At 40.0% G+C, this 13,905-nt stretch overlaps 1 protein-coding gene across 2 annotated transcripts in view; it reads right to left on the bottom strand.

Annotated features, from left to right (window-relative positions):
* Positions 1–6,983: 6,983 nt before the first annotated feature.
* SMC6 (structural maintenance of chromosomes 6) overlaps positions 6,984–13,905 on the bottom strand; it is a 78,036-nt gene continuing 71,114 nt past the window's right edge. Inside the window, exons 25-27 of one of the 2 annotated variants that reach the window (XM_082356448.1) lie at positions 13,048–13,200; positions 9,769–9,866; positions 6,984–8,934 (exon numbers count right to left, since the gene is read on the bottom strand). In XM_082356448.1, the coding sequence (XP_082212574.1) occupies positions 8,820–8,934; positions 9,769–9,866; positions 13,048–13,200 (366 nt within the window). In that variant the 3' untranslated portion in view covers positions 6,984–8,819. The remainder of the gene's footprint in view (positions 8,935–9,768; positions 9,867–13,047; positions 13,201–13,905) is intronic. The other variant, XM_082356449.1, reaches the window with a different exon arrangement.

The following is a 13,905-nucleotide window of genomic DNA, read 5'->3' as shown; positions in this document are numbered from 1 at the left end:
TGATGTACACACAGCAACAAGCACATGTTTTTACAAGGCTGAAAGGGAAAAAAGAAACAATAAAATCTATTGCACCGTATAATACATATAAATGAAAAAGACATTCTCGCAAAAGTACACAAAAGGCACATAAAATAAAAGCAAATATCACACTGGAATTGTTTCCAGGGTGTGCATCACAACATCTTATCCCCAAAATGTGATGGCTTAAAACAGAAGCAATCATTTTATTATTCCTCATGGCTTCTGTGGGTCGGGAATTTGAGAAGGTTCACCTGGATGATTCTAGCTGGGGGTGTCTCGTGCAGTTGCAGTCACATGGAAGCTTGAGGTGCCTGGAGCAGCTGGGAGTTGAGAGGGCATCTCTCTTCTTCCAGCCTCAGGGCTTTTCCACATGGGCTAGTTTGTTCTTCCTCACAGCATGGAGGTCTCAGAGCAGTCATACTACTTGCCTGATGGTTCAGGTCTCCAGCACAAGTATTCCTGCAAAGAAACTGGAAGTTTCATATTCTTTCCTGACCTAGCCTCAATAGTCATGAAGTAACACTTGTCCAGCATTCTATTGGTTACAACAAAGTCACAAACCTATTCATAGTCAAGAAGGAAATTAAACTCTATGTCTTGATAGGTTACAACAAGTTTCTAGAAGAACAGGAGAGATGTTGTTTCCACCCTCTCTGGAAAACGATCAGCCACAGTCTGCCCCGTAGCCACAATTCACATCTCTTCCACATACGAAATGCACTCACCTGCTCCCAGGCAACCACAAAAGTCTTACCCCATTATGACTTCAGGGTCAGGCTGGAGGCCCCAAATCTCATCATCTACAGGCTCCTCAGATGTGGTTCATCAGGTACAGCACACTGAGTACCATTCTTTTTGATCCAAAGGCCTGTGAACCCAATGGATAATTATTGCTCCTTTTCCCCCTTACACAACATAGAATGTTGGGACAGGTGAAGTATAACTGCAATAGAGACACACTTTCAAAAAAGGGGAAACTGGAAAGCTCACAGCAGTCTCTGGTCCATAGCAATTCTGAAATCCAGCCACGTACACCTTGTAAGTTCCTTGATGAGGACTGAGTCCTATTTTCTGCAGATTGTTCTCCATGGCTTTTGGCTCTGCATTTTGTGTTCTTGTTCCTACCCTCTGAGTTAGCCTTCCTTTTTTATTAAAAAAAAAAAAAAGTAGTCTGTTTATAGCTGAGTAGTTTTCTCTGCCTACTGCTTGCCCATAAAAGTTCAGGAGTATAATACCTTCTTTTCATTTTTGTACTGTCTCTTTCAGTCTAAGCTGATACAATTCTTTAAAAAAAAAAAAAAAACTCTTAAGGGTTTTTTATGTATCAATTTATAAAATCCACTCCATTAGAAGGGGCTCACTGTGTGATTACTAAGGAACAACACCCCTTATATTCTTAGAAGCCTCTACTTTAATGGAGAGGAGCTGAAAGTCACGCCCTTAGAAAAAGGCCATTTCACACTCGCAGCTCGGCAAGGATGAACCGAGGCTGGGAAGCCCAGCCCAGGAAGCCTGTCCCCCACATCCCACCAATGACCCCCCAGCCACACTGGCCTCCTCACATGCATGGGGCCCTGTCTCGGCAGGTGTCCTTGTCACACGGCCCGTGGGCCTTCGTCTGCAGCCCCTGTATCCACTTGCCCCCCAAGGAGGCAGCCATGAGGGAGCAGGCCAGCTGTCACCGCGATTGACGTGGCTGATTGGCAGTGGGGTGGGCACTCCCAGTGCCCCCCGGCTGTGGGTGGAGCCCCCTCCATGGCCCCGTGATGACACCTTCCCCTTGCTCTGCGTAACGATGACAGATGTGGTTCTAAGATTGGCTGCTGGCCCCTGCCCACCACATGCGGGCCCTGAGTGGATTACCTCTGTTTGGCCTGGAAGCCGCTGTTCTCTATGACGGCAGCCTTCATTCCTCCTGGTAATCCAGTCCCGCTCCATTTCCTTCTAGATTTCTAACCTCATTAAGTCTTTCATATCACAGCCACTTTCCTTTCTCAACACAATTAAAGCCAGTCCTGCCCCCCCACCCACCAAAAAAAGAAAAAGGCCCTTTTTCTGTCTGAAAAGGTCTAAAAGCACTGCCTTAGATCTTTCTGAGGTCCTAAGCAAGGGTCTTACAGTTCTACCCTGGATTTAATTTTGCACTGAAGCCACTCTATAGTTTAAAAATCAGTTGTCATCTGGAAGAGTGTGGGAATGAAACATGGCTCTTTATATGTAACTGCTTGCTCTTTAGTTCATCTCTCCCCTCTCACATTTTGTCATAGGCAGCAAGAAGCCAGGAGGTACTTTTCACATTCTACCTGCACATGTCTTCAGCTAGATCACCAGTTTATTAGGTACATTTCCTACTTTCAATGTTACTGTGGCATCAGTGATGCCAACTTTCCACCGCTACATAAGAAGGGTCCCCTTTGCTCCTGCTTCCGATGGCATTTTCCTTACTTTCTTTTAGCTGCCACCAAGAGCATCCTTGAAAGTCTTAAGTTTCTGCTAACACTCTCCCCAAGGCCCTTTAGGCTTCCAGTAGCATCTTCCTCAAGGCCCTTTGGATTCATGCGTTTGTGACGCTAACCCTCCTCAAGGTCCTTCCAGCCAGTGCCACATGGTTTATATTTATTTTTGTTTGGGTACTCTTTTTTTCAGATACCTAAATCTGTTTGTTACTAATGCTATGTGACAAATCACCCCAAAATTTAATGGCTTGAAGTAATAATTATTGTATTATCTCTCATGGTTGTTTGGCCCAGGATGTCAGGAAGGACTCTGTTGGGCAGTTCTGGCTTGGGAGGTCTATTGCGGTTGTAGTGAGATGGGGGACTTGGGAGTTGGAGCAGCTGACGGTGGCTGGGCACCTCTCTTCATGTAGTCCCAGGGCTTATCCGTGGGGTTTCCCCACACAGGCTAGTCTAGTTCAGGCTTCCTCATGGTGTGGCAGCCTCAGGGAAGTCAGACTGCTTCCATGGTGGCACAGGGATCCAGCATGAGTGTTCTAGAGACCAGGGTGGGACTTCCGCTTCTCTTCATTGCCTTTTCTGACTTTGCCTTGGAAGTTACACATTTCTGCTGTCATTCTAATGGTTATAAGTGAGGTACAAATCTGTCTAGTTTAAGAAGGGAATTAGACTCTGCAAGGCAAGGTTTTGGAAGGACACAGAACGGATCTCTTGTTGTGGTCATCTTCAGAAAATACAATCTGTGTCAGGGAATGAAAACAGGAGGTGAAAGGAAATAAGTACGGCATGGACCAGAGATGAAGGTGAGCCATGAACTGAAGGATGTGTTTTTTTTTGTTTTTTTTTCACACACTCACACATACTGTATTTTATGTTTACAAGAGATAAACAGACTAACACCAAGCATTGTACATGGATGACCACAACAAAAAGCAACAATGATTGCAATTACCAAACACGAAACACACTCATACTATGTCATAATATTGACATTCAGTCCAGTAATCCTCCACTGTAACAGCTTCTTTACTTTGCAGTGAACATTGATTTGTATATTTTTTTGCCTCTGAGTCCTTGTGGGATTTTTTTTTTTTATTCAAACAGAAAGTCACAAAAATTATAATCATCCTCATCGGTTCACTCAGTCCCATGTAATTAATTTTTTTTTCATCTTGATCTTTTGTTAGCACTTTTATGAGTTCATCAGTTTTCCATTAGAGTTCTGAAAATGCTTATTCATTCAGTTCAGCAGTACAGTCAGTTACCAGAAACCTGTACTTGTCAGAGTCTTTTCCATGAATTCCTTGAAGATAAAACCCTTTCATAGGAACATTTTTGCAAAATCATCAGAGTACACCCAGAACTGTCTGTAAATGACAAAAGACTTAAAAATGACCATGGTTAAAGATCTGATGAAAGTTCATAATAATGCAATTGACAAGGAAATTCAGTTATGTCTGAGATATACATTTTAAAGTAATAACTAGAATTATGACTCATAACATTATACCAGAACATATAAGATGTTTAGAAATTTCATGTAATGTCTGAAACATTTATATTAACATATTTCCATACAAATAACCCAAAGAAAGTTTAGTATTAGTTGTTTTGTTTGTTTGAAGGGTGTGTTTAACACAACTTCTGTAACTGAGTTCCGTTTAAACACACACACACGCCCCTCAGCAACGGGCATCCTCAGGAACCTCAGGGTCCCTCCCAGCCTGTGGTCCCTTCAGAAAGGACCAGCTGTGGGCATCCTCTCATCATTCAAGTGGGCCTGGGTTCTATCAGTTCCAGCTTATACTCAGCTACTCTTTTGGTTACCATGTTAATTGGCTCTTTAACTCCTGCTGCTGTTCTGAAAGGAAAATGCCCCCAAATGTCTTACTTTTATTCTAGCCTGAACTCTTTCTACGTTTAGAAGACCTAAGTTTCCATATTTCCTCTTTTTTATTTCTTAAATAACTCTAAATTGTTTTTAAAAGGGAATCATATTGCTTTAAGGCTTCCTTTTCCCTGTAGTTCCCTCATTCAGGATCACAGTCTCTAGATGAATAACATGAACCACTTTCTTAAAGAGGCCAGATGCTGATTTCCTCCACACCGTTGGAAACCATGTCAGAAGGTAAAACACACGCTTAAATAGACTTCTTCAGAGAGCCTTACTGCACCAGATGTGTAGGGGTTTAGTGAGAAAATGACAGTCAATTAGAGCTTCTAAATAAAATGACACACTGTTCCCTTAGGTCCTTTTGTGTAAGCAATTCCGTTTCCCATATATTTTGGGCATGCAATTTGGGTTCTTCCCAGCGTTTTGCAGGCGAAATATAGATCTCGAGACTCTTACCTTATGTTATTATTTCCCAAGTTCTTACATTTACCAACGTAAAGTTACCCATCAAATACCCGATTAACTAAATGGTTGTCTCAAACGCTGCCTGCTCAGATCAGAGCTGCCATACGTCTCCCCACCAGCCATCCATCGCTCTCCTCCACAGCCGCCCCAGCTCTCCACAGCCGCATCTTCCCTAGCTCTGTGAATGACACCACCACTCGTGCGGTTTTGTAGGCCCCAGACCCCAGGCCAATGATCCTTGATTCCTCTCACAACTCTACAGTACAGCTGACCCTTGAACAGTACAGATTCAAACTGTACAGGTGCACTTATAGGCGGATTTTTTTCAATAGTAAATATTACAGTGCTACCCCATCCACAGATGCGCAAGGGAGACAGGAGGAACCGCGTATATGGAGGGCCAACCATAAATTAAACTCGGATTTTTGACTGCCCCTAACCCCTGTGTTGTTCAAGGGTCAACTGTATTCTCATCAGCAAGTCTCACTGCCTCTGGACTTCGAATCTGAACACTTCTATCTCGACCACTCTGGTCCAAGTCCCCATGACCTCTGACCTGGATCACTGCAAAAGCCTCCAGGTTGCTTGCTCTTTCCACGTTTGCCCAACTCTAATCCTAACCTATTCACACAGCAGCCAGAGGGATTCTTTGAAAATGCTTACCAGACCAGGTCTGAAAACCTGCCTAGGATCTGAAACCATCTTACTTCTTTGCCTCTGAACCTCATTCCCTATGCTAAGCTCTGGTCTTGAGATTTTTGGACATGAAGTTCATTCTCACCTTAAGGTCTTTGCACTCACTTCTTCTGCCTGGAACCGTCAACCCTACATCTTTCCATGGCTCTTCTATCGCTTGTGTCAGGCCTCTGCTTAAACATTACCTTCTGCAAAGTCTTTCCTTAATACTTCATCCAAAATACCACTCCCTTCCACTCTCAACTCCTTATCCTGCTTTATTATTATTCACAGCAATTACCATAATCTGATATAATACATGGTATTATGTTTCTCTAACTAGACTTTAAGCTCCATGAGGGCAGATTTCGTATTACAGTCGGATTCCCAGTGCTTAAAATAGTCCCTAGCACATGGCAGAAACTTACTCATGTTAATGAATTAATCTCTGTATCCTTAAACTGAAGAAAACTTAGGCAGCAAAAGGCCCCTTAAGCTTGATGATTAGTGAGTATTCTCAGGCCGCTTTAGTATCTATGGATTCTATCCAGATGTCAGAGCCAAAATGAAATAGGCTAGGTATCAATATTATATAAAATTAAGAAAATTTCATTTGCTGACTCAAAGAAACAACTAATTTATATTCACTCTTTAAAGAACAAAACTCTTCAAAGATACATCAAAAAATATTTTGATATACCTTCAAGTTCACAGGCATTTAGTTCAAGTTATGAAATATCAATAACTGTTTAAACTTTTAGAACTCTAGGTTTCAAACCAATTCTTCTGAAAATCTGAGTTATGCAAAGTATAGGCCTCTAAGCAGATGAATAAACAAGTCAAAAATCTAACCAGGAAATTATTGACTCAGGACATAATTTGTACTAATTTTTACCACGTCTAATTCGCATTCAGGGAAACTTCTAAGCAGACACTCTTGATCACCTGGTTTTCACCATAGTCAGCAACAATTCTGATCCAGTTTGTGAGTCCCAGGCAACAGTTTCTTATGCAGAATTGAAGCATTTCGGTCTCCATATACAAACAGCCCAGACACTTTGAAGACATGCAAAAAGGCACCAGGGAGTGGGAGGAAGGGAGAAGGGAAAATTTGGAAAATACTTCAGAAGAATGCAGTGCCTGAATCTGTAGTGTTGATGATCAGTATGAGTAACAATATTCCTTAAATGTTGGTTTATTAAAACTAATCACATTTGTCATTTTTAAGAACGATTTTCATCATGTCTAACCCAAAGTTATGAGAAGGTAGGATTTAGAAGTCCAAAGCAGCATTTCTTCTTTGTTTCCCAGGACTTCACGACTCAGTTCAGTCACACCTGCCCTGCTGATAAAACCAGGGGTAGAAGAGTCATCTCTATGAAGTATTCAAGTCACTATTCATGAAGAGGCTTGATTCTGTCACTTATAATATCTTCCCCAATTCACAAAAGGATGACTTTAACTACAGATAAATTTAAAGTTTTATTTTTAGAAGTTACACATATTTCAAAAAAGCAATTTCTTTTTATTCCAATTAATATTACCATTAATTAGAATATTAATTGAAAATATTTTCACTTATGATAGTTGAAACCAAAACTTTGTGAGGCCAAAGCAATGAATAATCTTCAACTCAACAAGAGATGCCTGGATACCTGAGCAGTCTACTTCCCATTCTGTATTAAGAAGCACAACATTAAAAAACTATCACAAAAATTCAGACACTGAAATTGTTTAGCGAATAAAAGTTTATGCATTTGGTATATTCTACTTCATTTTTTTTTATTTGAAAAAGCACATGTATGTTAAAATAGTTTTGATACAAATGAATTATAAATGTACCTTTAAAAAAAATCAGACTTTGTATTGTTAGTGGAGGATGTTTAAAACATGCGGCACACGTTTTCTCTTTCTGTAAATTCTTAAGATTAGAAAAGCACAGTTTCTGGACTTCTCATTTACCAATGGATCTCAACTTAAGACTAAATTAGACTCTCTCCCCTCACCACAAACAAAATCCAGTTTTTCTCAGTAACTACAGAAGTGTCGCTGCTTTTAAAATAACTGTCTTTTTCTTAAAATACTTCTTTCAATTTCACAAATATTTATTGCTAGCAATATAGGGAATTCTTCTTGTTGGATATCCACGTCTTTTTAAAAAGGTTAGCACTAATCCTAGTATCAAACATAGAGAATGCAAGGAGTTCTACTCATGTTTTCTTTAAAAAAAGGTTCATAAATACCATTGCTTACAACAGGCTATATTTTATCATTCTAAGAAGCACACTTTTTAACAACTCTAAAATCAGGGTGTGCCTTGTAACTGACATCAGCTCCCTATCAGCAGCTGGGCCTTTGGCTCCCAGCTGCTTCTCTGCTCCAGGGGGAGCTGTCCTCTGCCCCAATTTCCCCAGCCCTCTCCTCAGCCTGGTCTGCACAGTGCCTCTGGCCTGTGTCCTCGCTCGGCTGAGCCAGAGCTTGAGACGCTTTGGACTGCAAACTGCGGGACTTTAAAGCAAGCAAGCAATCACACTGCAGGTCAGGGTGCACCAGTGGGTCATAACCCAGTTCCGACACAGGCTGGACACTTAGGGTGGATGATGGTTAAGGGACTCAGAGAAAGACACCGTGTCAGGATTGGCAGTGCTTTAGTAAAGCTCCAAGAACGTGCCTTAATAGAGAGCATCTTAAATGTGATGAAACACAATAATTAAAACTACCGTCCAAATCTGCAATTGTATCTCTAGGGTTAAAAATGACCTCTGCAGAGATTGTGACCAAAGTTCCTACAGTTCTGTGTAGGTCCCTCCTCATTAATAAGCACAAAACAGACAATGAATCTACTGTAAACTGGTCCCTGTTCACAGCCCGTCTGGGCGCTGCCCCACCCCCTGCAGTGAGAATAATGTAATATTCTGGAAAAGCAAAACTAAATATAACTGGGTGATCAAATGTTTATTTTAATTCTTACAAAATACTATAGAAATGAACCCAAACTAAACAGATATGTACATGTACATATGTACAAAATTTTAAACTTCTGAAAAAGAATCTATAAAAGTAGATGGTTAAAATAACAAACAAAAAGATCTAAAACCAGTACTATGAAGTTGATTTTCTCAAAGCAAAGTAATTATAATTTTAAATTGCGGGCTGTGGCCGGTCTTCTAGGCTTATTGTGTCAGATACATGAGTGAGTCCTTCACCGCAGAATGTCTTCAGTTTCATTTTATTTCCCATAGTCCCGGGCGTCTCCCCTTACACGTCTTTCAACATGAGGGTGTGGCACAGTCAGCCACAGTAAATCAACCCCGGTCTTCTTCTTCTCCTTGAGACACAGGTCGGAAAGGCAACGTAGTTTGTCCTCTTTCAGGATCAGACATTCGAAGAATTCTAATCAGTTTACTTGCTGGAAGTGAACTAGAGGAAGCAAAATTAATTATTCCAATTTCCAAGAAAATTTTTTCATAAAAAAAGAAAAATTCTAATACTACCTCATGAAAATATATGTCTAAATGGCTGCTAATGGGGGGATATGTCTGATATCTGGAATTCTAGGAGAAATATAATTTGCAATAGGGAAATAAATTTTCATTTTTAAAAATTAACTTCCTGCTAAATGCCATGGGTTTTCAGTTTGGAGGAAAAGGAAAATGAAGGAGATTTATGTATCAACTATCTCTCTTATTCTTCTTGTCTAGTCAGGAAGGAGTCACCTGAATATTTCCAGTCATAAACTTGAGTCCCCATACGATCGAGTGACCACTTTAGAGAAAGAATATCAACTTTTAAGTGACACAGAGCCTGACACTATGGAGGTACCTAATAAATGCTGATTGACCGCAGAGCAGCGTTCTCCATTTAGGAAGACTGCTACTTGTAAGTCACCAGGAAGAGAATCAAGACTAGGAAATTCATGAATTGCTTCTTCAGTCTAAGCAGAATTACTAAAATTACTTTATACTAGTTGGGTCATGATAACCACAGAAGAGCAGATTCAAAATAGAAATATTAACAAGTCAATAATCATATTCAATTAAATTGCGTCTGTTAATGGGAGATAACACAAACAAAATTTTAAATATCTAATACGGGAAAACTACATTCGATCTCTGGAACTAGTTTAGGGGTTAATTTTTCTTTTGACTGGTCATTTATGCATTTGCATTTTAAAATTAAGAATATAAAAGATTTCTCACCCCCTTTTATAAACTTGATATATATATAATTCATAGAAGAGTTTTAAAAAGTTACCTCATGCTTTGAGGGGTAAGCAGGATAAACTGTCTGAAGCGCTGGGAATCTGCCATCTTGAGTATCATGTCCATCGCAATTCTCCGGTTAACCATATCCTGGAGAACAGAGGCAGAAGTCAGAGTTGCTGCTGGGTCAATCATGTTCCTGTGAAAGCAGCATTCTGCTGGTTGTTACGAACCCCTGGATTTTTACCCAAGGATCATCCATTACCTTATCTATGATGCCAAGCAATTCATACATACTGTGAAAGATAGTATCTAAAATTATTAGGGGAAAATAACTGAGTAACATGTATCTTCCAGGAATTTCTATAGTCAAAGTATATAGCCCCTTGCCTCAAATATACTTAACAATTAAAATAATTGGAAAATAGTCAAAAGATACAACTAGATGTTGCAGAGTGAATCTAATTTCTACAGTAATATTTAATTACTCAGGAGAACAGTATCAAAGGTGACCAGATTCAAACTTACTAAGTCTCTCAAGTTTTCCCTCAGTGATTAAGATGTTCTAAAAACTCTGTCCCCATCACCTTCTACAATTTGTACAATGTGAATCAATTTGAATTTACAGACTAATTTCTCAGTTGAATCTTTAAAATAAGTTAAACAGCATATCCGTGTATAGGGAAAAAATGCTTGGTTATAACAGGTTTTGACTACAGGAATTAAACTGTGTGCTTACATTTTCTGAGTTAAATAACAAAAAACAAAAATCAAAGTACCTCTCTCCTCCCTTGAAGACTCCTGAAATTTGAAAACACAGACAAATGAAACCGCATGTGGCCGTACCGTACGGCGTGGCGGTTTAGAACCTGGGCTCTGGAGACAGACAGGGGCCCTGCGTCCCAGCTACACTGCTCAGTGGCTCTTATTCTATAAATTCTTCCATCAGGCATATCCCTAAAGTAATCTAACTTAACGTTAACAGAAGTGACCAGAGCTTGCCCAAACTGAAAACTGTCCTTTCAAAACAATGCCTTGGGGAAGCCCATCATTTAATAAAAAAGCTGCCAATGCACCAAGAAATATTTATTCATTTCCACTGGATTGGTTCTCAGAACTTGGGTACGTTTTTCTGAATAATTTCAATGAGGCAAAATGTCATTCTGACTAAGAACCTGTAAGTTTCTGAAAGAGAAAGAAATTGTTCAGAATTATATCTGACTTATAAGATGGGTGATAAGTCTACATAATAGCATTTTGGACAGAAATATTATATGGAAAGAGCAATCATCTATGATTTGTGAATCAGCTGTAAAGCCAAATCTCAGAGGAATTTCTAACTAATCTTCAGCAGTGACAGCATAGGAAAAAAAAAAAACCACTGAAGGATTATATAGCACTTACAAATATGAATTCTGATTCGTAAATAAGCATTTTCTAAATCCTAATTATGGGCTAGGCATTAGGAGTTAGAAATATGATTAAGACAGAGTTGATAACTTCAAAATTGAAAATTTGGTGGGTGATTCACACATGAAAATAGGGGATTGCAATAGAATGAAAAATATATAAATATAATATATATAATAATAAAATGTGTATAATATATAATATTAGATACTATAAAATATAAAAATAATATAATTGCATGAGTTGATGTCAGGTGGTGCTGAGGAAGCTCTGAGAAGCCCCTAATCCTGCCTGGCAGGGTGGTGGCCATGGAGGCTACATGAAGGGGACAGCCGAACCGAGTGCTGAAAGATGAGTCGGAGTGTGACATACAACGAAGAAGAGCACAACGGGCAGAGGCGCAGTGTCTGGAAAATCACAAACAGCTTAGTCCAGCTGAAAAAGTCAGGGGATACTACATCATGAAGGGTTTCAAAGTCACTCTTCAGAATTAAACCAAAGATTTTCAAGCAAGTGAGTGACCACAATTAGATTTATTTTAGAAATATAAACCTGGCAAGACAGTGAAGGAGGAACTGAGAAGGGGCAGGACTGAAGTCTGAGAGTCTGGACAGGAAACGATGACAACAAGCAAGGGGTGAGGACACGAGAGGCAACAGGAAGAGCAGGGGGCGGGGCCCAGGGAGATACTTTAGAGAGGAAGAGACAGAGGTCAGACTTAATGTGTAACAAGGAAAGAAGAATCACAGATAAATCACTGGTTTTGCAGTTAGGTGTTGGGTTGGAAATGGCAATTTGCAACTAATCAAGGAAAATAATTCAGGAAAAGAAAGGCCTGGAGTAGAAAAATTCAGACTCAGACATGCTGAGTTTGAGATGTGGGTTGTTCACTAGATGAGGTCTCACAGGTAGTCGAGCACACGGGTCCAGAGAACAAGAGAGATGTCAGAATGAAATGCTTAGCTTTGGGAGGGATCCAAACGTAGACAGCAGGCTGTGGGACTGTGTGTGTGTCTGTGTGTGTGTGGGCCGGGGGTAGGTAGAACGTGATAGCCAGGAAAATTAACACCACTATGAAAAACAAAGAAGACCTCAAACATTGACGGGCACCTGAATTAGGGGAGGCAGACTGGCACACTGAGAACAAAGAGGAGGTAAGAAGACACAGTTTAAGAGATGGAAGGTCAGTCTGTGGTGCCATATACTTCACCGAATTAAAGTTCTTATGATTTTTGCTAAACAAGTTTTGCTGGAGTACTGTAGTCGAAACCCAGGTTACAGTGGATTTAGTGAAGAAGGAGGCAAGAAGCAGTAAAGAGAATGATTAACAGCTGATCTGGGAGGCCCTACTATGTGCCTGCACCACAGTGAGCACATTACAGACAGGACCTCACTGGAGCCTCGCTCTAACCCTACGAGGTAGGAAAGGTTAATCATCTTATTTTATAGCTGAAGAAACTGAGGCCCAAAGAGGATAGATATCTTGTCCAAAGTCAGCTGGGTGACTGGTGACAGAGGTGGGTCTCAATCTTCAGTTTTTTAACTTCGAAGTCCAGTGTTCTTGCTCCCTCATGTTACACACACTGCTGTTTTGAAAAGCGTGGCTGTGCAGGAAGGGAGAGAACAGTGGCGAGAGTCAGTGAAAGCAAGCGTGGGGAACTGCTTATAATTACGTGTAAAAACGGAAGATGGAGGCGAACTGGGGAAAAGGCTGCAAATCCAGGACAGGGTCTCTGCCAGTGTGGTATGTTAGCAAGGGACAGAACTGGAATTCTTTGGTTCTTCTCTATCACTTATCACAGACTAAACTTTCAGAGCAGGATCTTTTCTGTTATGGGTGAAACTAAAGAATGAATTGCTTCCTTTCAAAATATACATTTCAAACAAACAAAAAATTAGAGAATTTAAAAGTCAACACTACCATGTAGACATCAAACTCATCCAGGCATCTGAAAGGAGATTCAGCAATGGACCACAGAGAAAGAATGAAGCAAACTGTAGAAAAAGAACGTTCACCGCCAGATAAGGCTCTCATGTCATTGAAAGCGGCTTTGTTTCCCTCTCCAGGCTGAACCTTGAATGAGTTGACAAAAAACAAAGTATAGGAAAAAAACAGATTAATTTCTTTACAAAAAAGATTGGCTACCATTAGAAAGGATGAATTTATAGTAAAAAAAAAATCACTTAGTGACTTGGAAATGACATCTATTCAAAATATTTTAGAGTAAAACAGTGAGCTGTGTAACGGTGGTTTCTGTTTTATTGTGAGAGAATCAAACTGAAAACATTTTCTCACCATAACCAGATCTAACATACCAAAGTCCAAAGGCTTAATAATAAAAGTACCAACGTTAGTCCAATTTCATTTTTTGCATGTAGATATCCAGTTTTCCCAACACGATTTATCAGAGACTATCCTTTCCCCATTGTATATTCTTGGCTCCTTTGTCAAATATTAGTTGGCCACATATGCCTGGGTTTATTTCTGGGCTCTCTATTCTGTCCCACTGTAGACCAATTGTGTCTATTTTTATGCCAATAGCATACTGTTTTGATTGCTATAGCTTTGCAACATAGCTTCAAATCAGGAAATGTGATGCCTCCAGCTTGTTCTTTTTTCTCAAGATTGCTTTAGCTATTAGGGGTCTTTTGTGGTTCCATACAAATTTTAGGATTGTTTTTTCTTTTTTTGGACAATGCCTTTGGAATCTCAATAGGGATTGCACTGAATCTATAGATAGCTTTGGACAGTATGGACATTTTAACAATATTAATTCTT

This window comes from Balaenoptera borealis (genome assembly GCF_965194805.1).
Source record: "Balaenoptera borealis genome assembly, chromosome: 15".
NCBI lineage: Eukaryota > Metazoa > Chordata > Mammalia > Artiodactyla > Balaenopteridae > Balaenoptera > Balaenoptera borealis.
Note: the sequence above shows the minus strand (reverse complement) of the source record. Positions and strands in the feature narration are given on the sequence as shown.